A 26,347-nucleotide genomic window follows, 5' to 3' on the forward strand; every position below is an offset into this window, starting at 1 on the left:
ACACTCTCTCTCTCTCTCTCTCTCTCTCTCTCTCACACACACACACATACACACATTCTCTCTCTCTCACATTCACTCACACACACACTCTGTGTCTCTCTCTCTCTCTCTCACTCACTCACTCACTCACACACACACACACACACACACACACACACACACACACACACACACACACACACACACACACACACACACACACACACACACACACACACACACACACACACACACACACACACACAGTGCCACAACTCACATGTTTAATGAGCTAAATCTACTGGCCAATCGTTAGGCGGCGTGGTCGTTTCCCTACACGCTAATTGGCTGCAGCGGAGGCGGCTGCTCTGTTCTCTCAGCCAATCAAAACCCACTAGGTTTACTGACACGTTACGAGCTTCCGGGTTTGTCTTTCATATCCTGAGTCTCTGCACCTGTTGTGTTGTCACTGTATTTTTTTGTATAATCAATTTCTATGGTTATTAAGTGTCTTGATTAATTTTAAAGAAAATTTAAAACCTTTTTTAATTCCTTGTTTTTATTGTTGTGATTATTTTTATGTTTTACTTTCTTTGAATAAAAACTTTGAAAATACCCATAATGACGCATCTCCATGCTACAATAATAATCATTATAAGTACAATTAGAGTATTATTTGTGTCCCCCTTCAAAAATTGCTCATGAGAAATTTTATATTTATTGTCCCCCCCTACTGTTAAATGAAATTTACGCCCATGGTTAAAATAGATGAGTTATTATATAAATAATCAGTAACTGGTCTCCTATTGTCTTTATTTGTGTGACTCTCTCACACACACACACACATTCACTCACAGCAGTGGCAGCTTGGTAGACCTGGGATTCAAACTCATGACCTTCCAATCAGTAGTCCAACACCTTAACCACTAGGCTCCCACATCCCCATTAAAGATGAATGGATAAATAAATAAACAAACAAACAAAACCTTGTTTTGTGCCTTTGGGCGGACTGGAGTCCCTTCTAGTCTGTATTTCCACCTCATCCTCAGTGTTCCTGAGATAAACTCCTGAGTGATTGTAACCATGACAGGGATAAAGCACATGAGTGAAAGATACCTGAGTGAATGTACGCAACATTAATTACTGTTATTCAGTGCAAGAAGTCAGTGTTAATGTAGAATCTTAATTAAAACGAATGCCAGAGCATTTTCACCACACTTTCATTCACAAACTCATTCAGTTCAGTTAAACCTTAGTTCAGTTAAGTGCACAACTTCACAGCAGTTTCTTCTGATTTAATAAGACTGATAAAATAATTGAGTTCTGGACATAATAAATAAATTTAATTAAAACGATGATATTTCATATTTTTATGGAGATGTATCAGGAATGTATCTGGAATGGAAGGAGTCTCCAGTTTAGGCTTCTTTGCAGTTTCTCTGTAACACTACATTTATGTTGTCTTATTAACTGGAGAAGAGAGAATAAAGAGAAGCTGGTGGGGGAACAAGTAACTAAGTAGCTAAAAAAAACTGATGTGTTCTTTAATAAATAAGAATAAATATAATCATCAGCAGATGGATGTAGTTTAAGAGGACTAAATTTGCTGCAGATGGAAAATTATTAACTTCTTGGTGTTAAGAGTCACTCACATTCTATAACTGTACCACACAGAGTGGGTCATTCCCTACAAATAAACTGTAAAGAAAAAAAAGAAAAAAGAAAAAGCAGGTTTAAGACTTTTATATAAAAAAGAAATGAGCTGATAATAATTTTGTTATTTCTATTGCTAACAAAGTAAAAGTACTGTATAATATAATCACAAATATAAACACAATCGGTCACACAGTGTTAGGAGTAAAGTTGATCAGAACAAATCAACAGGATTTTAAAGAAAGTGGAACATTACTAGGATTTTTTAAACAGGTGTGATTAGGGTTAAGGTTCAGATTTTATACTCAAACTGTTGTTACATGACGTGTTTAGACTCTGAATCATCCTTGATTCTTTATTTCTAAGTGTGTAAATGTGTTGGTTTATCAGCAGCTGGAGCCCAAAATCACCATCTGCTGGTCAGTGGAAAGTTTCTTTTGATAACAGGAACTAAAAGATTGAAAGAGCTGAAAAATGTCTAGACTTCAGTATATGGGATTTTAAAAAAAAACCCAAACATTTTATTGTATATATTTCATGCTGTATTAACTAATATTTTTTTCCAATAAATGAACATCATCATAGTCATCATCATCATCATCATCAACAACAACAGCAACAACAACAACAACATAATAATAATAATAATAATAATAATAATAATAAGTAAAAGAGAAGAAAGAATTAAAAATAAAGGAGAAGAAAAATCTTTAGCTTTAGCTAATTAAACACAACTGATGAAAACTAAACACAATTACTGTAAAATGAATCACCATAGCAACAAATTTGATAAAATTAAATTAAACAAAACTGATAAAAGCTATACATAAAAATCTGTAAATAACCACAAAACATTATGGCTTAATATTGTACCTTGCTGAAGCTGATTATTCTCCTATAACAGTGTTTTATTCCTATCACATCACAGCAATTTATCATTGTAAATAATTGTAATGAATTTCTGTTCTCACAGATATAAAGCCCTCTCCAACCTTTTGTTTGTTGTCTATTTTAATGTTCATAAGAAAACAAATCGTAGCTTGTCAGTGAGGCAAACAGAGTCTTAAAATAAAAAAGAAAAGTCAGAGTTTATTTCTAGACAGGTGGGAAGTACAGACAGGTTTCAGAAAAGTCTGGTCTCTTTGTGCTTATACACCATGGCAATAAGAGCAAAATCCTTTACAGTGATAGATTAAATTAGATTAGATTAGATTAGATTAGATTTTCCATCCTTTAATGACTAGTACAACCTACAACACCATATTATAACACAGCAGCTAACATGTGAGGAGGATGAGGAGGGTAATGAGGAAGAGTAGAAACCAGTCCCACATTATTAACCTCATTGAGAAGCATCACAGATGACGGTCACATGTTTTTTGCAGCTTCATGTTTTTAAAAAAATTGCCTGGATCACAAAAAAAAGTTAACTCTTATGTCCTGAAGATTTCGGAAATCACTCAAAGCAAACAGTGGACAGTCAGTCTAATAACAGAGAGGATGAGAAGAAACCTAATCAGAACATGAATGGATCAGGTCTTGGTACAGGGTGCCAATACTTTTAGGTACAATTTAGGCTCCTCTTACAAAACCTCTGACCACAAGAGAGCAGTCTTCTAGCAGGCATCACAATGGAGCAATGAAGGGTTTAATCACGGAGAACTTCAGCAGTCACCTGAGAACAAACAGTCACCTGAGAACAAACAACTTTTCCATCCATCCATCCATCCATCCATCCATCCATCCATCCATCCATCTATCTATCTATCTATCTATCTATCTATCTATCTATCTATCTATCTATCTATCTATCTATCTATCTATCTATGTCTGTCTGTCTGTCGACCTATCCATATGGAAGGTCATTTGTTCTGTTTGTTGCTCTCTCTCTCTCTCTCTCTCTCTCTCTCTCTCTCTCTCTCTCTCTCTCTCTCTCGCTCTCTCTCTATCTCAACTGCTCATAGATCTCAAAAGAGTTTGTGAGCCTTTGATCGCTGCAGTCTGGTCATGATGATCTCATGGTGCAACTGTTCAAATCTGTGGAGATCTTACACAAATCGATCCAGAATGCAGCTGCACCACTGTGGTTTGTCAATTTTGATTGATTGATTGTCTGTTGTTCTGTTTTGTCTAGTGTTTATATGTTAATCAGAGACTCTTTATCTCATTTTACCATCTATTGCACTGTACAGGATACAGTGCAATATAAATAACAATATTCTTATTGAACTATAACATCCATTGGTCACATCTTAATGTTTTTTTTTTTTGCATTATTTATTTTATTGTACTTTATATTGTTTATTGTGTGCACATCTCTCTTTTTATTATTTATTATTACTATTTCTTTAGTACTTTTATCTCTTGTTTTTCTTATCTTTCTTAATTTTATATGATTTCTATTTAAAGACATGTTAACCCAAAATGCAGTACATCAGGATACATTCAAAGAAAAATCTAATTTTAGTCTAAATCCGGCTTCAGCCACCTTGCTGGCTTTAACACAGCAGTGGGTTGAGATCTTCAGCACAGATCAAACAGGGCATGAAGCTGTGGGCACGACGCCTGAGTGTCTGAGAACAATAACAAACAGGAGGAATGATAACCCACACCAGGTGGAGGAAGAATGTAGACAACTCAGCAGCAACGCTTCATGGAAAGGAAGATCAGTTCTGAGAAACAGACAGTGTTTTTATAGATAAAAAGAATTTCACGCTTTAACGTCTAACGGACTGTACCGCTCCAGATCAGCAGAGGGAACCCTCAACTCCTGTTTGGAACTGCTGCTTCCTCTCTGAACATTCTCACTACCTGCCCCATTGCTATGCAAAGCACATGGACGTTTAGGTTAGCGTGAATGTTATGAATCTCATGAAAATGGTTGATCACACTGTATGTCATGTTTGTTTCTCTTCAGTAGAGGTTGTCATTATAGCTTCCATCTTAATTGAACGTTTTTTATTGAGACTGATGGAAATCCATCTTGTATACATTATAAAACATCTGTAGAAACCAGTATATCATGGTTTGTGTAACTTGAACATGGAGGGAGAATTAGTCAGATGCAATGCGACACCAACCCCCCCCACCCCCACCCCCATTTGTGTTGTTTCTACTATATTCCAGGTATAATGCAGTATTATTTTGTTTGTGTAAAGTATTTTGTATTAAAAAAATAAACCAAAGTGTTAAGTCACTGTGTCAGTCTAAAGCTCACTGTTATGCACATCACTGTGGTTTCCTTCCAGAACAAAGTCCATGAAAGTGATATGACGGTTATGCAGGAAGTGTACAGAGAATGTCGAACATGTTATTAATCTCACCGATCTAGATGGGAAAGTGAAAGTCTTGAAAAAAGGCTAGGGGATAAAAGATATTCGCTCATACAGTTGTTAAAAGTTTCAGGATTAGTTTATAGGACACTTCTTTGCTCTGATCTTTTGACTCATCTCCAGATTGTATTCAGTATTTTTTAATATTTGTTATCAATTTTTTTGTAATTAACCCCTGACTGTATGATGTGTCCATTAACCCTTCTCTCGTTGGTCCTTACTTTATGTCTGAAGCCTGTTCATTCAAACGTATGTTAGTGATGGAAGGAGTCTCCTGTTTCAGTGCTTGAATAGACCGGGGTAAAGCTGTAACTTCTGGATGTTCAACATCTTCAGGACAGAGGAGAGGACGGTTTTATAACACGACACGCTGATATTTTGCATCTTTATGATTTAAAAAAAAAGCGCAATAAAGACAATCTGGTGAGGGGACAACTGTTTATAGAGGCCATAACATTCGAGAGAACAGATAGCTCGTTTCTATATCCCATAGTCATTGTAGTTTTGGAAAATTACTTGGGTTTATGAGGAATATCACACTTGAGGTTGTGCTGTTATAAGAAAATTATATTTATCTTCACTTAATGGTACAGTCCAATCTAGATTATTCTGATACAGTGATACAGTCCGTTGTAGGGGATATTGTAATTTCAGTTTAAATCTTTAAATTGTTATACTCTCTAAGTTCCTCTAATTTACTTCTTTTTTGCCCCCATGTATTTATTTACTGACTTTGAAAATACTTTAATTTATTTTGACAGTAAAGATATGTAACAAGGTGAGAAAGTAGACCTAGAAATGGTACGTTCCATTGTAGGGGTGGAACATATATTTAGGGGTGGAGAAATATATTTTATGCTTAAATTATTTCGTGATCATTCTAAAGTCACCCCCTCATCCTTTTGCACTTATTGCCCCACAACCCATAATTTTCAACACTAATGATATTTCCAAGATTGTGCTCCAAGATTATACAAATATATATATATATATTAAATTGAATAAAACACACAGTGGCTTGAATATGTAACTTTAATAATAAATTTAATATGTGGTAAAACATACAGTAACCATCATCCATCATTCCTTCAGAAATCAGACAATTAATTATCTTATTAAACATTTCCACTCACATATCCATCAAACATTTACTCTTGGTGTATCTACGAATTAAAAGCAGCTTAACTTGAAAATGTCTGTCGCAAAAATTTGGAATAAATAATGCTGAACTCTGATGACGAGATCAAAATAAAATGCAGAAAAACGTGTTGCGTTAAGAATATTCCCTAACACTTTTTAAATAAAGTACCTACAGATACATACACATGATATAAACGTATTAGATTTTAATGAAGGATTTGTGTAATATTTGAGGTGATAAAAATGTGTGATATTAAATATATATATTTTATATGTTTTTTTTCATTACTTGAAAGAGGAAAAAAAAAGTTTATCATTAAATTGGTGAGTGATCAGAAAGTTGTGAGTTCAAATCCCAGGACCATCAAGCTGCTTCTGCTGGGCCCCTGAGTAAGGCCCTTAACTCCAATCTGAATTTAAACTTCAGATGTCCCTGTTTAGGAGTTACCCAAGGGTTAAACTGATGTGGGCGGAGTCTATGCAAATAAGTGTCATAAAGTTATCCTTCACACCTTCCGATTTCATGACCCCGATTTAATATCTTGTAGCTTTATACATGACTCCAAATCAATGTAATATAAACACACTATGCTGGATCAAGTGCTATTCTGGACGTGCTGTTAAACGTTGTGTGTAAAAACTTTTTTGTTAAATTAAAACATTAATTATAATGAATAAAACTGCATGTTCTATTTCTGTTTTTTTCCAGGCTTTTGGTCAGGAAAATTTATGTTGCAATCAGAGCTAATAAATTGTTATCTTTTAGGACACATTAAGCATTTTCCAAAAAAGTTGAATGGATTAAAAACAGAATAATAGACTAAATCGTTATGTGCTATGTAGTGAGCAGGGATCTGCTTTCATATTACATAATAAACAATATATTACTTAAAAAGGTGGATTTTTATCAGAGATGAGTGTAAATAACTAAATAAACCTGAATCTTAAGACACAATTGTCTTGTTTTCTATTAAAGCCTTCAGAAATGTTTCAGCAGATGTTCACTACACTACGCAGACGTTATCATGATGATGAATCATCGTTGTGCTTGACCAATCAATGAGCTGCCCTGTTTTAGCGCCGCCCACAAAAAACACACCTTGTTTTGGTTCTGTCTTCAGCCCTGATCAATAAAATCAAACAACGTTTGACTGCAGGTGTGTTCATGTCTTGAGAGACATTTGTTCTTGAAAATGTTTGTGTTGAAATTTCGTTTATTGGATAAAAATTGCATAGAATAAGTTTTACTGAATATTAGCTAACATTAGCATAAAGCTGGTTGGAATTTATTCTAAACTGAAATATTTGCAAAAAAAGTTTTTTTATTCCCCAATGCAGTCCGTTATGATCAATAATGGGCTTCGCCTGACTTTTTTTTTTAACCAGCGGTGGAGATCAGAGTTATTTCAGTAACAGTATGATTTGGAAATGATACAAAAAATGTGGAAAGACAGATTTGTTAGTGTGACATGATGTACCTCAGTGTGTAGTGGAAAAAACAGCACAAGTTTTAAAACAGCTGATATTAAATGAAAACATCACATGGGAAACTTCACAATATGGATATGAAAACTTTATAACTGCGAGGTTGATAATTTATGTGAGTAATTAACCTGTCAGATGTGTGATTTTGGGATGGCACTGCTGCCCCCCGGCTTCACCGCTGTGGTCACGCCCCTCCAGGTGAGCGCAGACCTGTGTCTGTCCAGTCCATAGTGATCCATATCCTGATTTAGAGCGGAAACCCATCATCTTTCTCCTTTAGCGGTTCCGAGGTGCTTTATTCTGTAAAAACAAATAAGCTTTAAAATTTCATCTGTAAAACACAAGGCTTCGTTAATTAAGGCTTTATAAACTCAGTTGTCACAATGTTTGTTCTAACAGATCTTATTAATCTTTAGAACTCTAAGTTTATTCTGGATCAGAGCTCATGCAGGTGTTTGTGCAGATTTTTATAAATAATAAAGCATTACAGTATCATCTAAAATACTTCAGAAGTGGTTTGCGTGTGTGTGTGTGTGTGTGTGTGTGTGTGTGTGTGTGTGTGTGTGTGTGTGTGTGTGTGTGTGTGTGTGTGTGTGTGTGTGTGTGTGTACATACGTGTGAGCAAAGACTAGCATGGCATGTGGTAGCCTGGTGGTTAAGGTTTTGGGCTAAGAATCGGGAGGTTGTGTGTTTGATTCCTACATACACCAAGCTGCCACTGTTGATAAAATTTCAGTAAAGTTTCATTTTATATTCAGATAAAATGTAAGTTTCTCTGGATAAGGGCATCTGCTAAATGCTGATGTGAAGAGAGGAATCTCTTAGGAAAGTGAGTGAGTCACTGTTAGTTAACATGCTGTACTGTATGAATATAAAAATGAAATTACTGAGAAAACAAAACAATCAGAGTTAATGAAGTTTATTTTTTTAAACATAAGGCACTTTCCACTAGTTTGGATGGAATATATTTTTTAAAAATAAAAAAATAAAGTAAATCAGAACAATAGATGGTAATACAGCACATAGCTTCTATCTAAGCTTCTGTGATGTGAGCTGTGATTTATTTTAATATAAGATTTTATTTAAAAACAAAAAAGGGTGGACTGTAATCTGGCTAAGTGAACAAAACTGTTCAGATTCGGAAACATTACTTTTCCAACAACAACAACAACAATAACAGCAAGACATTTTGAGAAGATCTTAATGTCCACAGATCTAGAGGTTTACATACTTTTGCAAATATTATACTGGAATACATATATAATATTGGAACATTTTCCAGAATAAAAAAATGACCAAGTATAATATATTTGTCTGATTGGTTTGATTGTGTTCACTTTGTTTGCTTTTGGGGCTCGTGTGAAAATCTTATGATGTTTTGGGTCAAATATATGCAGAAATACTGTATAGACATTTCTAAATGGTTCACAAACTTTCAAGTAACACTTTACACACACACACACACACACACACACACACACACACACACACACACACACACACACACACACACACACACACACACACACACACAGATATATATTTGAAATGCCACAGGGTCAGAAATTATATAATTTGTCTATGACATTTCTGTTTTTAATAAGATCTAATAAGATCGGTCACGAATGTAATCTCTACATGATAAAGTCTCAAATATCTTAACATAGAGACAAAGTGAAGGTTTATAATATATCAGATTTTAAAGTCCTCCTATTTTTATATCATTGTACAACCAATCACAGTCTTCCACCCCATCATCTCTATGTTTCCTTGTTCAGAATTTCTCACAGGTCCTGAATCACTCTTAAGATAAGATTCACAGTTAGAGATTTTTAAGCTGAATTTGGAGCTCTCTGAGATCATTATGAATACAGACTCTGGTGTTTATGGATGTGTCTGAAACTGCACTTTGTATACATGGTTGTCTATAAACTTGGGCTGAGTGACAGGAATTAAAAATCCCACATCCTGATCATTTGTTTCTCGCACATTTCTGCAATATCTGACAAAGACTTTGGCTTTCCTTCCTTACTGTTTCCTTGTCTTTACAATTTTGAACACATACATGTTTCAATTCATTATCATTACATTTGTACAGTAATGTAATAGTTCAAATCAATGCTGTTTTCTGTTCTCAAGGATTTTTAAAAGCTTATTTAAGGTTAATATGAAATAAAATACATGAGAAACATGAGAAGATGCTATTAATAAAAAAGAAACATGAGAGGAGGCTCTACTGTTAAATATGGAGCCGTTAAAATAAAATACCCTCAGCTTGTTATGCTTAAGGTTTCAGAAAAGACCAGAACCCAAACAGATTCTCTCTCTCTCTCTCTCTCTCTCTCTCTCTCTCTCTCTCTCTCTCTCACACACACACACATACACACATTTAAACAAAGACACTTAAACACAATAGGCTTTAGAGGTCATTAAGTTTGATTTAAAAATAAAATAATGGTTACAGGATGTGAGCTCACTCACTTCCCTAAAGAGGTCTTCCCTAAAGAGGAGTTCAGTTTCCTAATTTACGGAAATATGCTGCTTAAAATAAAGATGGTTCACACTCACAATTCTGTAGAAAAATACTCAACAGCAGGGAGGTGAGAGGGGGCGAAGTTACTGTTCACACCCTGATGCTGATTAATGCACCAAATGTTCGATTCATGGAATGTCTGTAAAATCTCTATGTTAGAGGAACGATAAATGACCAGTCTCTCAGCGGCTTCTACTTTAAAGACAGCTTGTCACAGAACAGAGAATCTCCTCTTACCTGATAGCACAATTAAATATGTTTTTCTACCAGAATTTAAACAGAATTGAAAAAATAAAAGTTTCAAATTAAATTACTATTCATCTCTAACATCTATCCATAATGATCAAGCCTGTGGTGATGGTGATGAGGAAAAACTCCCTGAGATGATATGAGGAAGAAACCTTGAGAGGAACCATACTCAGAAGTGAACCTCATCCTCATTTGGGTGACACTGGACAGGAAATAATGTTAATTTAAATAATTTAATTTCTACAGTTTATTTTCCAATGGAGTTGTGGAACCAAGAGCTCCTGAGGAACTCTACATGTCAGAGTCATTTCTGAGATTATTAAAGACTTAACACTAACTCCTTCCTGCTGAAGTCTTTAGATGTTCACCGATGAAGATCTGACCATAAAGCTGAACGACGTAACTTGTGTAAAGAGTCTTGTGTCAGAAGTCTGTTAGAAATATACTTCAATATACTTTTCCATTTATTTTACACTTAGAGAAAAGCTCTGAGTGACTGTCATTAAGACATGAGGACATGAGTCCAGCTGTGAGGAGTCACTTAAATCACCCCGGTGCAATAAAGGTCAGTCTATTACAGAGCAATGCAGGAAACATGAACCATCAGGCTGTGCTTACTGAGACCCTAAATGTGTGTGGTGTGTGTGTGTACAAAAAAAAACTTGTGTAAATGATGAGATAGTAATATTTAATTAGGGCTTTTTGGATGCATCTACGTTTTGGCTTCAGTGGCTCTCACCTGGAATCTGTCCGTAGATGCATCTGATGTATATTATCTGATCTTCAGTCTTTTGGGTCTCTTCTCTCTTTAATTAACAAAGAATTTCACATGAAGGTTGTGGCTTCACTTCACGAAACACATTTAAACACATAAATTACTCACAGTGAGCATTTCAGCTTAAGTGCTAACCTTCTGTAGAGTGAGTACAGGAAACACTTCCTGTTTCTCTCTTTTGAGTCAGGGTTAGAACACCAGAGGTCCATTCAAACTCATTATACTGTACATACTGAGTCCCACAACTGAGGACTGAAAACTGAGGGCTACTGGTTTAGGAAATTATCCAAAAATAGGACAGGATGTTGACCCTTTCGAGTGTGGACCTCCTCATGCCATTGTTACTCACTGTGTTAAGAGATTAATAGTACAAAAGTATAAAGCTGCTACTGGAATCACACACACACACACACACACACACACACACACACACACACACACACACACACACACACACACACACACACACACAAACACACACACACACACACACACACAATTACACACACACACACACACACACACACACACACACACACACACACACACACACACACACACACACACACACACACACACAGGCTTACCATTACTGCGCAGAACACACTTCCACAGGCAGATACACATGCAGATGATCAGCAGGAAGGCCACCGCAGTCACCGAGATCAGGATGGCCAGAGCTGTTCCAACTGAGAGACATGATCCAGTTATTCATCTCATTTTAATTAAAATAAACTAAAATGCAACACTTCCTCATGCCTGAAGGCTTATGTGTACAAAAGATATCAAAGACAGAGCTAAGAAATGAATACATTCACATTAGAAATGTGTTTAAGATTAAAATAAGCAACACAAAAACGTTTTGTTGAGAAACAATTTTTTTTTCTTTAATCTGAATAAAGGGGGGCACGGTGGCTTAGTGGTTAGCACGTTTGCCTCACACCTCCAGGGTTGGGGTTCAATTCCCACCTCCGCCTTGTGTGTGCGGAGTTTGCATGTTCTCCCCGTGCCTCGGGGGTTTCCTCTGGGTACTCCGGTTTCCTCCCCCGGTCCAAAGACATGCAAGGTAGGTTGATTGGCATCTCTGGAAAATTGTCCGTATTGTGTGGTTGCGCGAGTGAAAGAGAGTGTGTGTTTGCCCTGCGATGGGTTGGCACTCTGTCCAGGGTGTATCCTGCCTTGATGCCCAATGACACCTGAAATAGGCACAGGCTCCCCGTGACCCGAGGTAGTTCGGATAAGCGGGTGAGAGTGAGTGAGTAATCTGAATGACTGCATGTTCCTTGTTTTAAGTAATGCAGATCAAATAAAAACTCAAGAGAATTTGAGAAATCAAATCATTTCCATTCATAAATCTCTTCATATTCTCTCACTAACACCACTGACGTTTTATACATTGGGGAAGTCGTGGCCTAATGGTTAGAGAGTCTAACACTTAACCCTAAGGTTGTGGGTTCGAGTCTCGGGCCAGCCACGACTGAGGTGCCCTTTAGCAAGGCACCGAAACCCCCCAACTGCTGACACTTCCATGTTTGATTTTTGTTAGCGATATGCTGACAGGTATGTTGACCTCAGAGTCTGTTATAGATTTAACAAGAGAACATGTCTGGATGTTGCTCTAAAGAGAAAACTCACAGTAACTATTCACTTTAACTCATTAAATGTTTTTTTTTTTTACTGTTTACTGTCTGAGTGGCCATTTTGATCTGACACAACTGTATACAGCTTACTTGAGCACATTGAATAATAATCATCCATGATAAGGCTGGTGTGTGTGTGTGTGTGTGTGTGTGTGTGTGTGTGTGTGTGTGTGTGTGTGTGTGTGTGTGTGTAATGTCGGCCTCTCTCCAAAACGTTCCTCTTTGAGAGAAACTCTTTTCTGTTTTCCTGGCTTTAAAGCACAGGATGATATTCGTTCCTGCTTTAGTGTGAGCTGATGTGTGAGAATGTGGTCAGAAAAAAAACATAAGATGATTTTATAATCATCAGATCTGCTAAAATACTTTGTTCACAGAAAAAAGCTGGTCAGAATGCTGGACACTAACTAGCCTAGATTCTCACCAGTGACAATGACAACACCTTTACCAGCTCTATCTAGTATCAGCTAACTAACTAGCCTAGTGTCTCACCAGTGTAACCATGACAACACTTTTACCAGATCAGCAAACTACATTACACTGGTTTACATTAATTCTGAGGAAAATTTAGCATGTTTGCTCTATAATAACATCTTTCAATCTAGTCATTAGAAACAGGTTTAAATTAAGTTTTGAGTTTAGTATAAAGAACAAAATCATGTCTTGCTCAAAATATTCTTAAATCTGACAGATTACGTTTCTAGTTTTCTAGTATTTTTCAGTGTGTATTCTCTAGGTTAGATTCAGTATTGTCAGTAATACAGATGAAATCAAAATCAAGAGAAGTGATGAAATCAATTCCATTCATATTCTCTCACTAAGCCATCACATGTGTCAGCAACATGGGTATAAAAACAGACTCAAATGCATGATAGCATAAAAATAAACAGGGTTTATTAAATAAAAAACATGAAACAGGAACACAGACAAGAGTCAAGATGACAAAGGAAGAAATAATAACAAGGATTACGCGCTGCTAAAGGCGCGTGGCTCGACCAAATACTAATAACCATTAGACACATGAGGAACAGGTGTATAGAGGCAGGGAGGAAGAGACAAGGGCAGGGCAGACAAATGCACACCGATCATAAACAAAAGCACGTAGCCAAAGTCCGGGCTGGATCCTGACAGTACCCCCACTTGAGGCGCGGCTCCCAACGCACCAATCCCGTATCTGAGGGGACCACGATCCCGGCGAAATCCAGGAGAGGGGAGCAAGGCATACGGCGAGGCAGGTGGGGGAGCATAGCACACGGCGGGGAGCCAGTGAGGGTTGAGCAAAGTCCACATTCGAGCTTAAGGGCCAAGCGACATCCACAGCCAAGTTGAAGGGCCAAGCGACATCCACAGCCGAGATGTGGTCTGAGCAATGTCCACAGACGAGCTGAAGGGCCTAGCACAACCCCCGACACACCGCGGTCAGACCCAAGTCTCGAAAACCAGAAAGGGGGGAGGGCGGGGGGAAAAATCCTCCACCACAAACCAAAAAATAAACAAAAAATATCCTTGGGACCGAATTCGGGCCTGTGACACGTGAACACCGAACATGAACAAATGCACGTGGCGAAAATTCGGGCTGGATCCTGACAACATGTTTTAACCCACTCTTTCTCCATGTTTAAAGTGAGAATAAAACTAGCTCTTGATGTCATTCAGCACTTTTAAATAATAACATCTTCCTATAGGATCGTGTGTAAAATGTGTTAAAACATTTACTCAACAGGCCCCGCCCCTGACTTTCTCCTATTGGCTCATACATAGTTACCTCAGAGCATGTTTTTTATCAAACTTTATAATTTTCATTTTATTTTAACTGCTTTACACATTAACAATTTGTACTTATTTATATCAGTGTTAAGATGTTTATTTTCCTACAGGTTAAAGTTACACTCACTCTTTGTGTTCATCGACACGGCGATGGCCGACTCCAGGCCTTTGTGGTGTACAAGACATTTGACGGATATGTCCTTCAGCAGGCTGGCCTGTACCATCAGTGTGCTGATGACCAGTGTCGTCCCGTCATCCTGCTGTGTGACGGTGGACACCGGGGCTCCCAGCGTCCTGTTATCCCCCTCCACGTTCCACACGATCTCGGCTTTGGGGCGAGCCACAGCAGTGCAGTTCGCCTCTATCACACCTGGAGATGTGGTTTTGTAGCTTACCTGAGGTTTGGGGAGAACTGCAGAGAAAAAGCAGTAACACATAAGGAGAGCATGTGAATTTTTATTTCTGGAGAAAACATAACATCTCTTAGATCAGACATTGTTAGACTGGGAATGTGTGTGTGTGTATATATATGTCTGGAATCCATTTAGATAGAAATCCTGTGTGTTGAATCTGGCATTACACGGAACAATCCAAACAGATGATCGTAAGACCTGCTCTGCTTCATAGAAGTGTCTTTCTACACTATAAATGCTGAATATTTGTGTTGGTTGTGTGTTATTTTATAATTCTTTCTAAGAATTGTAAAATTCTTTTGTAGCAGCACATTTTACTGCTTTTTTAATAATTATCTGCTTTTGCTCGGATCAAAAACAAACTGAAAACGAAGAGGAAAAAAAAACCTGGAAAAAAAGCCTTACGTGATGTACGTTAAAACCTACATGGTTCTACTTACATGGTTCAGGTTAAATAAATACACAGGACCGTTTGGTAAGTTCTTTATTTTTGTGCTTGTTTGACTTTAGAAGCAGTCACATGGAAGGTGCTCATTCCATGGTGACTGCTAGCAATGTGAAGCATACAATGTAAGGAGAAATCAATAAATGTTTGTGTATTAATTTGAATGTTTCTGTGTCTTACTGGTTCTGGCAAAGCCTAAAAAGGAGTGGCCCGCGAACGGGAAACCAGTTTTATAGCATCCTGAAGGGGACTAGTTGCCTAATTAAGCATGCATGGATTAAAATGTCTTGTATGTATATATCTTGGTGATTTATTAAAGGACAATGCCTTTGATTACAGGTAGACTTTATTTTGGTGTGATTTGTAAAGTGGAAAAAAATCTGTGAAGTGTAAAATATACTGTTGGTAACAAATGGATTGTTTTGATTCGTCCATTTGAATATGAAGGGAGGGGACCAAGATTATAAAAGAACAAAGGAAACGGGGGGGGGGGGGGGGTGGTTGGGACAGTAGCCAACCATCTACAGTATTTACTCCCTTTTGTATTTTTTGTTATGTGTTGAGTTGTACTTTGAATAGTTTTTTATTTACTTTTTTGTTAAATTATGATTTTCAACTGAGATTTTGCCTTGGCTTCTGTCACACCTGTTTGAAAATGGTGGCTCAATTAACTAAGAGATTTTTCCTTAGACTTTTCTGGTTTTGCCATTTCTTTTGCTGCCAGTTAGCCACTGCACCAACCATCTTACCACAAAGCCAGAGCTGGAATAATATTAGGGGGCCAAGCACCTTTTTGTATTTCTCCATCTCCTTCTCTTCTTATTATTATTATTATTTAAACAGCTGAATGAAATGTAAGAATGTTTTAGCTCTATATGTTAGGAAATTATTATATAATTAATCAGTGAGTAGATAAACTTTTCCAAGTTATTTGGCAAACCATTTAAAAAATATCTGTTTTTCAAAAGTATATTACTCCACAAATCTAAGCTCAATAGGCAAACAAACAAATAAACAAATAAATAAAGGGTATGATATATTATTTCAATACTACAAAAATGAAATTAAATGAAAGAGATTAAAAATTAGAATTTTTTAAAAATTAGATTAAAGAGACGCTGGTGAGGGAATGAAAGAACGTGAGAGAAACATTAACTATGTAATTATAAGAGAAATAAAACACTTCAAAATGTGCAGTTCTGGGAAAATAACAGCAATAAATGTGTTAATATTGATTATTTTCCCATAACAGCATTACACAGAGATTTATTTATCACTTCCATGAACAAACTGATTGCATAAAAACTACAGACATGGTGCAGTGTGTTGTTTATAACATTTCCTTTCCTAAAAGAAAGTTTTCTAAATTTTATATAAGTTTTATTTCTGGAATGCTGATTGACGTAAGATTGGGACGGAGTGGGACAGAATATGAGTGAGAGACTGAGAATGAGATTTCTTGGTGCACAAAAGCATGAGTGTTGGCATAGAACAACAGATCGAATAGAAAGAAAGAGAAAGCTAGGAGGGGGTGGGAGAGCACAGAGAAAGGCAGTGTAGAACACAATCATGCATTTCAATTTCAGCTTCCTTACAATCCATGTTCACAACGCTCTCATTCTCTCTCTCACTCGGACTTTGTCCAGCTGCACAATGCCCCGAATTTGTGTTTCTGTTCATCCTAATAAACCTAAATAAATCTAAAAGGTCAATGATTTACATTAACATCTTTTTGTACACTTTTTCCTATTAATGCACATCATAAATTATTCAGTAAAGTTATTCTGTAACAGAGGAACATCTGAAATAAAAGCTTTCTGTGATAGACTGACAATTTTATGAAACACCATAAAATCCATACACTGGAAAAATTATTATAAACACTTTTGTTTTTGCCCCCATTTTCCATGAGCTGAACTCAAAGATCTAAGACTTTTTCTATGTACACAAAAGGCCTATTTCTCTCAAATATTGTTCACAAATCTGTCTAAATCTGTGTTAGTGAGCACTTCTCCTTGGCTGAGATAATCCATCCACCTCACAGGTGTGGCATATCATGATGCTGATTAGATAGCAAGGTTATTGCACAGGTGTGCCTTGTACCCACACCAGCCCAGGACCTCCACATCCAGCATCTTCACCTCCAAGATTGTCTGAGATTAGGACAGCTGGTGCATGAATAACCAAAGAATTTCTGCACAAACTATCAGAAACCGCATCAGGGAATATTGTCAAATCTGCATGCTAGTCGTCCTCATCGTGGTCTCGACCTGACTGCAGTTCATCTTCGTAACCCACTTGCTCATGCAAATGCTAACATTCGATAGTGTCTGGCACTTTGGAGAGGTGTTCTCTTCATGGATGAATCCCAGTTTTCACTTTACAAGGCAGATGGCAGACAGCCTGTATGGCATCATGTGGGTGAGCGGTTTGCTGATGTCAACGTTGTGGATCGAGTGGCCCATGGTGGCGGTGGGGTTATGGTATGGGCAGGTGTATGTTATAGACAACAAACACAGGTGCATTTCATTGATGACATTTTGAATGCACAGAGATACCGTGACGAGATCCTGAGGCCCATTGTTGTGCCATTCATCCACGACCATCACCTCATGTTGCAGAATTATAATGCATGGCCCCATGTTGCAAATATCTGTACACAATTCCTGGAAGCTGAAAACATCCCAGTTCTTGCATGGGCAGCATACTCACCGGACATGTCACCCATTGAGCATGTTTGGGATGCACTGGATCAGCATATATATGATCTAGTACGATTACAGATATATATGATTTATCACGATTATATATCGATTATAATCTAGTACAGCATATATATGATCTATATATGATTATGTACTATGAAATAAAGTACATAAAAGGATGTTCAAGAAATTTATCCCGGAACATTTTTCGGCAGATGTTGGTGATATTGATTGGACTGATGTGTATGATGCTGAGGAGCCTGAGGCCTCCTTAAATATCTTTATGGAAAGGTTCATGAAGATGGTTGATAGGCATGCCCCAGTGAGAAAGTGTATTGTAAAAGAAAGACCAGCCCCATGGCTTAATGAGACTATAAAGAGCCTCATGAAGGAAAAAGATGAAGCCAAATCTATATTAGTAAAGAATGGATTGCTGGAGGACAGATTTAAGTACTGTCAACTGAGAAATTAGGTTACAAAACTGAATAGATCGACGAAAAAATAATATTATATGCAGAGAATAAATGCTGTAAAGCAAGATGGTAAAGAACTCTGGAAAACCCTTAATGAAATAATGGGGAGATGGACAACTGGAGGGGCTTCCTTTGTGGAATCAGAAGTTTCTGACCAAACCAGCTGATATAGCAAATTATTTTAATGATTTCTTCATAAATAAGGTCCATGTACTGTGCTAAGGCAGAATATGGACAATACTGATTCTGATTATCTAAAGCTCATAAAGAATAATGTGATGTTAGATAAGAGTTGTACGTTCCAGTTTAATAGTGTCACGGAGTGGGAAGTAAGGAAGTTGAAATCCATGCCCGAACACAGCTCAGTGGGTACTGACATGCTGGACAGTAAAGTAATTGGTCTGGCAGCTGTCTATGTTTGCGGTCTGTTATGTCAAATACTAAATGCATGCTTAATGAAGGGTGTCTTTCCCACTATCTGGAAAGAAGGTAAAATTATTCCCTTATCTAAAGATGGTAGACTAGCATTCACTGGGAAGAACTGTAGACCTATTACTATTCTCCCAGTTCTTAGTAAACTAATGGAGAGAATAGTTCACACACAGATACAGGAATATTTTAAATGTAACGGTTTGAACACAGATTTCCAACATGCTGGGACCACTTTTATACGCCATTTTTACAAATGATTTACCATTAGTTTTGTGTAAAGCTACTGTACAAATGTATGCTGATGATTCAAAATTGTATTATGCTGCAAAAACTGTCAGTGAACTGGACAATGTTTTATCAGCTGAGTTAAATATGGTTTTTGATTGGATTGGCAGTGTGTGTCGTATGGTCTGAGCACTAACAGGCTGGCCCCCCACCCCCTCAACCTCTGCAGCCATGCTGGCAGCATTCATACGTCTATTTATCAAACCACTGTATGGTCTTAGCCACCGTGCTGCAGCTAAGTTTCATCGTCTTGGCAATCTTCTTGTAGCCTACAGCATATTTACATAGAGCAACAATTCTTTTTTATAGATCTTCAGAGAGTTTTTTTCCATGATGTGCCATGTTGAACTTCCAGTGACCAGTATGACAGAGTGAGAGAGATAACACAAAATTTAACACACCTGCTCCCCATTCATACCTGACACCTTGTAACACTAACAAGTCACATGACACCATGGAGATAAAATGGCTAATTGGTCCCAATTTGGACATTTTCAAATATTTAAATATTTACATTTCATTATGATTAAATTTTGATTTTATTCTATTATACATATGTTTTCTCTGTATTTTTTTGCCATTTCCCTTACTTTATATTATTATTATTATTATTATTATTATTATTATTATTATTATTATTATTGTTGTTGTTGTTGTTGTTGTTGTTGTTGTTTTGTATGTTGATTTTTCATTTGTCTGCTTCTGAGTCAGATCCGCTTCTTCCCAAACTTGATTATTGTTCTTTCATTTATTTCTAATTCTGACAATTTTTTATCTCGTTGCTATTTTTCTACTTACAGTAGTTATTTTTCCCTTATGCTGTTTTACCCCCATCTTATTTTCTAAAGAGTTTATGTAGCTGAATTGTAGGGTATCAAAGTGCTATACCAAATATGAAAGTTTCCAAGTACAGGAGCTGAGTATTCCTAATGTTATCCTAGTTCAACATGCTGTTAAAGTTAGCAGATATTGCTAGGATATCTTAGCCAAGGTTTATTATTCTACATGAGATGTAAATTATTTTACAGTATTGTTACTCTATACAGTATACTCAAGACCAAGCAAGAATCAGCTTCATTTACTCTTTGTTTTCAACCCAGCACACAGAAGCTGCTAATCTCCATTAGATTTTACCTTACAAGGTTAACGAGTGACATACCGAACACGGTGAGGCAAGAGATGCCGGTCTTGATGCCCTCTGGATAGGTGTGGAACTGGCAGGTGTAGCAGCCCTCATCCTCTGTCTTCACAGGATAAAAGGTGAGCTGGGAGTCTGATAGAGAGTGAGTGAGACTTACACGGTCTGCATATTTCTCCTCTATCAAAGGATCACTGCGTTTGGCAAAAGATGCCACTTCCTGTATCATGCCACGTTCTGCCACTTTCTGCCACAGAATCTGCTTCACCTTCTCAGGCAGGCCGTAGAGACAGGACAGAGATGCCTGCTTACCCCTGACCACTGTCTTATTCCCACCAGGGACCACTGAGGCTAGAAACAGACAGGCAGACAGACAGACAGATGGGCAGATGTTTAAAAAAAAGTTAGGAGACTCCAAAATAAACTTCATATAAAATGTGCCAGTTTACCTGTACAGTATATACATCTGATTTATATAAAACTACTACTATATTACTGTACTCTCTCTCTCTCTCTCTCTCTCTCTCTCTCTCTCTCTATATATATATATATATATATATATATATATATATATATATATATATATATATATATATATATAACACACACACATATATTATAGACCCCAACTTACTATAGAAATGTTTATAGAACATTCCAGTTTATAATCAAATTCATCTCATTATAAAACAAAACAAAAAACAAAGTTCGGGTGTTTGAATAAAAGCACTGAGCAGGATACAGTCATCATACAGTCAAGTGAAAATGATTAGTCCGAAAATGAGTTTGATGAGTTGAGATTGATTCTCATCATCATCATCATCATCATAGCCAGATGTGGATCTCCTCCACACCACCTGATACGTCCGGGTGAGAAGCAAGCTGGCATAACTCCAAGGCATGTGAGTTATGTGATTGACCGTGTTGGACGTGAAAGAGGATGAGGACTGATGACAGTTTGGCTGATCTAAACATTTTTCAGGTAAAATCTCTTTGATGGACTCCATAGTTTGCTCAGTTCGATGTTCGATGTTAAGGTTTCAGACATCTGTTTTGAATTCATGATAATTAGAAAACGCTTTGATTATATAACACCTAACAACCTCAGCAACTTTTCAATTCAAGTAAAGTCAGAAAATAACCAAAATATCAATTGAAACCTCTGGTGAGGTTTCACACACGTCTACCTTAAACATCAAACATCTGAACTGGACATAGACAAATTTCTCTCAGGTTTACATCTTGTAGAAAGTATGGCCAACATTCCACAACCTCAGAAAATCTGAAATCTATTACGACTGTAAAATACTTCCACAAAAACATTCATTCGCCTCAAGATACGAGTCTAAGTTTTGTTTAAAAGAAAAGCTGAATCTTTCTCTGAAATCTACAGTGTGCACAGAACAAATCTCATATCTGGATTAGTGCAAGAGTTTGTAGCCTGGAATATTATAGGAATAATGCTGAACAATTTGTGGTACTCACCAGTGACCGTGATACATGTCTGTCCTTCCTTGGACCCTGTGGGATAAACATCGAAGATGCAGGTGTAGCAGCCTTCATCTCGGGAGCTGACACGTTTAATGAGCACCTTGCTGTAGTCCTTCGGGCCTTCACCCAGCTCCACATGGTGCTGGCCACTTACACTGTCCGGCTGTCCTGGCATGTATGAAATGAGCGTTTGGTTCTTCATATCCAGCCAGCGTACCTGTTTCACCTGCTCCCCTCTAGACTTGGATAGCATGCAGCTCAGGGTGAATGGTTTATCCAATGTTGCCTCGACCCGTGGAGGAGCCATCACCCTGCCTGAGAGACAGGCATAATCAGGTAATCATACGCATGCACAATAATCCATGAAATGGCAAATACACGTTTCTTTTCTACATCATGTACCATTAATGCTGGACACGATGGCCAGGGAGATGCAGAGCTGCAAGTATCTTGGCAGCGTCACCACAAACATCTTATCCTGAAATGATCATGTAGGGACAAAAGGTAATTTGCTGATATTTTCTTTTCAATTACATACAAAATGTGTTTTAGTGTTCGTTATAATACAAATAACCCTCATCATCCGAATCCCAATCTCAATCTCAAACCCATTCCTAATCCTCATCCTTGTCCCTATTCTCCTCATCATCCTAGTCCCAATCTCAAACCCAATCCTAACCCTCGTCCTTATCCCTATCCTCCTCATCATCCTAATCCCAATCCCAAACTCAATCCTAATCCTCATCCTTATCCCTATCTTCAGCCTCATCCTAATCATAATTGGGTCAAACCCAATCCTAATCCTAATAATAATAATAATAATAATAATAATAATGATAATAATAATAATAATAATAATTAGAAGAAGAAGAATAGATTTCTTAAGTCTTTAAAATCTGATTGTTTAAATAAACAATGTGAGCAAAACACTTAAACTAAAAAAATGTTTGATTATGTTATATTTTGTACTTTAATGTCCATTGTACAGATAATGTTAAAACATGTAAAATACACACGAAAGATAATTTCTTTTTTACATGGTTGACTACATACAGTACTATCGTAGTTAAATATTATATGATATGGTTTGTTTGATTATCTTTGTCATGGTTTATAATCCCAATTGTTGCTTTCATTTTCATAGTCATTTTAATTTGATAAGACACACACTAACATTCCAGCCTGAAGTCATGAATCAGTTGGGCTTCAAGAGATCCTCATGACTGCAGAGCCGAAGACCCTGTAAGGAATGGAATGAAGTTTTACTTAAAAAAAAAAATCCTTAAAATAAATAAGCAGTGTGTTTCAACATTTCTGAGGGAATCACTTTAAGTGATTTTAGTTAAACAAAAACTGGATATATATGAATAACACGGACATTCATTCTTACAAATGAACACCCAAACAGAAATATACAAAAATATTTTCCTTCAAAAAGTCAGTAATGAATTAACTTCATTTTATTGCTTTATATTAAAATCGCTATACAAATAAATTTTCATTTATAAATAAGCAAACAAACAAACAAAACGCTTTGAAATAAAACAATAAAACACAATTATTATTATTATTATTATTATTAATAATAATAATAATAATAATAATAATAATAATAATAATAATAATAATAGTAGTAGTAGTAGTAGTAGTAGTAGTAGTAGTAGTAGTAGTATATTTACAGTAATATTACACTTTTTGTTCAAAGCAGCCCTAAAGGTTCTATGTGGAACATTATAACGGAATATTTTCTTTTAAAAGACGACAAAATTAATTAAAAAATTAAAATGGAAGACGTGAACCAATTTCTAACACTACATATGTGCAGAGTGTTTTGTAGGTGTAGAGATGTGTATTTAATTTTAATTATAAAATATATATGTAAGAGACTGCATGGATTATATATATAGATTACATATAATATCTAGAATATTTTGTTCATATAAGAGAAACATCTTTAGTGAATATTACAATATAATCTCAAGGGAATTGATCAGTAAATAAAAACTTACACAAACACTTAACTTAACTCTTGCAGTGTTTAATGTAAATCACTGTGATTTCACACACTGAAAACCCTAATAAGTTCAATGAACTCAACCTATTAAGTAAACTCGTTCCCTCAATTGAATTGAGTAATGGATTTTTCAAAACTTGTTAACTCAACTTGGTGCTCATGTAGACTGTACTTAAATTGTTAAGTTCATCTAACTTGGTGTTTTATAATTTGCACTTAAACTATTAAGTTCACTTACTTACATAAGTCAACTTAAAAATTAAACTGAAATTGCAAATGATTATAAATTGAATTGACTAACATCATTGTTCTTTTGAATGTTGAAGCTTGCAGGATCTATATAAACACAACACACATTAAGTAGATATTCAACATAAGATGTCTTGAATCTGCTAAATCTATGAATCTAAAGACAAACATATTAGAAGATTATAGAAGATAAATACCTGAAATTCTTTACATCGAGATTGAAAATCTGCTCAGTGTGAAAAACGTTCAGTCCGGAGAAAATCCCTGTAGTTCGGTTCTGTCCCAAACCACAGTCAGAGATCAGGCAGAGAAATCAGTCCAGTGTCACCTCACTCCATTACAACTTGTTCTACTGTATCATCAGGTTTAGGACGCAGCCCCTGTTTGTCCTAATCCCAGAACAAAGCTTTGTTTATTCATGGGCTGGAGGGCAAACACACTGGAATAGAAATATTTCTCAGAATGCATAAAGGATACGAGGCAAGCTTGCTACAATAATCTGGGTTATGGACGGGGTGGAGCTATCATAAGATAATAAGTGGGTTTAGAGATATAAATTGAAATCACTTGGAATTCTAAAGGAAGTGGAGATAAAATAAATTGTGTGCCTCCTGCAGATGCTACTACTATTAATACTACTATCAACCACCTCACTTAGGCTATTCATAATAATATAACAAAAATAAAATATATAGATTGTTGTTTATCCATCACTATAACTAGTAACACTGATTACTATTGCGTAAAAGTGCCCCCTGGTGGTGCTTATATGTTAGAGGTTTACTATTTATTTGTTTTTATTTATTTTTTCTTTGTAAGTAATTATTTCGCACTAACAAAAAGTTAAAGATTTTGTTAATAAATTATTATACTGATAAAAGAGTAGCATTATATATGGAAATAGCTCACAGTAAATAAATTTGGTATACACAGTTACAATGGCGAAAGTTTGATTTTGACATTGGTGGGGACATAATTTATTTGACATTGGTGGAGACAACATTCCCCGTATTTTGTGCATAAAACTGTTGTTATAAGAATACTTTCTTCCTCACATGCCGGTAGCCTGCATAATCACGTTGCATATTGCTTCATACAACGGAATATAGCTGCAGCCTCCGACCTCAACACATTAGCGAGAAAGACAAAGCCAATCAAACAGCGATGTGGGTTAAAGAGGCAGGACTCAAAAAAGGCAAAGGCCAATCATTTTAGAGAGGTGAGTTATAGAGGCGGGATTCATTGCAGGGGGCAAATCTGTTAACAGTTTGTGTTGTACAAGTTGTGCTATTTTTTTTACAGAACGCCGTTGTAAAATATTTTCATCTTATTTAATGATTCCTGTATGAATGTTAATTGTAATAAGTAAAAAAGCACAATACACAGACGGATATCAGTGGTTATGTATAAATATATATAGGCTTGGTCGAATTATCGCTAGGGACAATTGAGTGTTCCTTGGATATTGGTAGGGACATGTCCCTACCGTCCCTACCCAAATCGACGCCCTTGCACAGTTATTAAAATGTTTAAAAACCCTATTTCATTAAAAATGTCATTTAAATGCACTATAAGTCATTCTCTATGCTATTTCTATATATATGGATTTGCATGTTGAGTAAAAGACATTAAACATTACTTTATTCATTTATTTTTCAGTATGAAACTGAATAAATTGAAAATGTAAACAATATAAATCAAAAGGTAAATAACGATGTACAGTAAATCTCTAAACTCAAGCTAAAAAGCCTACTCGAGCTTGTCAACTAGCAGCTAGCTAATCGTTATCTAAATGAGCTGCTGTTTAAAATGGAGGGAAGACGTTACAAATTAACATATTTTTACATATTCATATAGACGATTAATTTTATTATTTAAAGAACTATGTATTAAGCAATTTTTAACAACTTTTATTCACCAGTGAACGGTTTAAACGGAATGTTAGCTCGTATAATTTTGTATCAATATGTAAATATAACTAGCTAGTTTTAGTGAGTTGTTTGATGTGGATTGTGTAACTTTATTATCATTAATAATATAATTAATAATTATAATTATTATGATATTGATATTGTTATTGTCAAAATGAGTGAAACAAATTTCACATTGTTTTACTAAACATAGTTTGGGAGAATGCTGAAGTTGCTGCTCA

At 36.2% G+C, this 26,347-nt stretch overlaps 1 protein-coding gene across 3 annotated transcripts; it reads right to left on the reverse strand.

The window, feature by feature from the left end:
* Positions 1-5,982: 5,982 nt before the first annotated feature.
* Positions 5,983-24,692, reverse strand: zgc:113337 (uncharacterized protein LOC503741 homolog). Of its 3 annotated transcripts, XM_027175313.2 has the most exons (9): positions 24,393-24,692; positions 23,107-23,172; positions 22,335-22,410; positions 21,927-22,247; positions 20,463-20,792; positions 14,678-14,962; positions 11,734-11,835; positions 11,111-11,177; positions 5,983-7,889 (listed from the first exon to the last, which is right to left on the reverse strand). In XM_027175313.2, exons 2-8 carry the CDS (start codon positions 23,122-23,124, stop codon positions 11,155-11,157), a joined length of 1,155 nt encoding a protein of 384 aa, XP_027031114.1. In that variant the 5' UTR covers positions 23,125-23,172; positions 24,393-24,692; the 3' UTR covers positions 5,983-7,889; positions 11,111-11,154. The 3 variants fall into 3 exon arrangements, with proteins under 3 accessions (XP_027031114.1, XP_027031115.1, XP_047671141.1); XM_027175314.2 differs by lacking the exon at positions 11,111-11,177 and having other exon boundaries at positions 24,393-24,691; XM_047815185.1 differs by lacking the exons at positions 11,111-11,177; positions 11,734-11,835.
* Between the last annotated feature and the right edge of the window lie 1,655 nt (positions 24,693-26,347).

This window comes from Tachysurus fulvidraco, chromosome 6 (genome assembly GCF_022655615.1).
Source record: "Tachysurus fulvidraco isolate hzauxx_2018 chromosome 6, HZAU_PFXX_2.0, whole genome shotgun sequence".
In the NCBI taxonomy this organism is placed as follows: domain Eukaryota; kingdom Metazoa; phylum Chordata; class Actinopteri; order Siluriformes; family Bagridae; genus Tachysurus; species Tachysurus fulvidraco.

Bases quoted from the DNA above. Each gene is read 5' to 3' on its own strand.
- zgc:113337 (XM_027175313.2), bottom strand. The intron at 22,248-22,334 runs GTACATGATGTA...CCTGTCTCTCAG, and splicing joins CATCGTGTCCAGCATTAATG to GCAGGGTGATGGCTCCTCCA. The intron at 20,793-21,926 runs GTGAGTACCACA...GTCTGTTTCTAG, and splicing joins GACATGTATCACGGTCACTG to CCTCAGTGGTCCCTGGTGGG.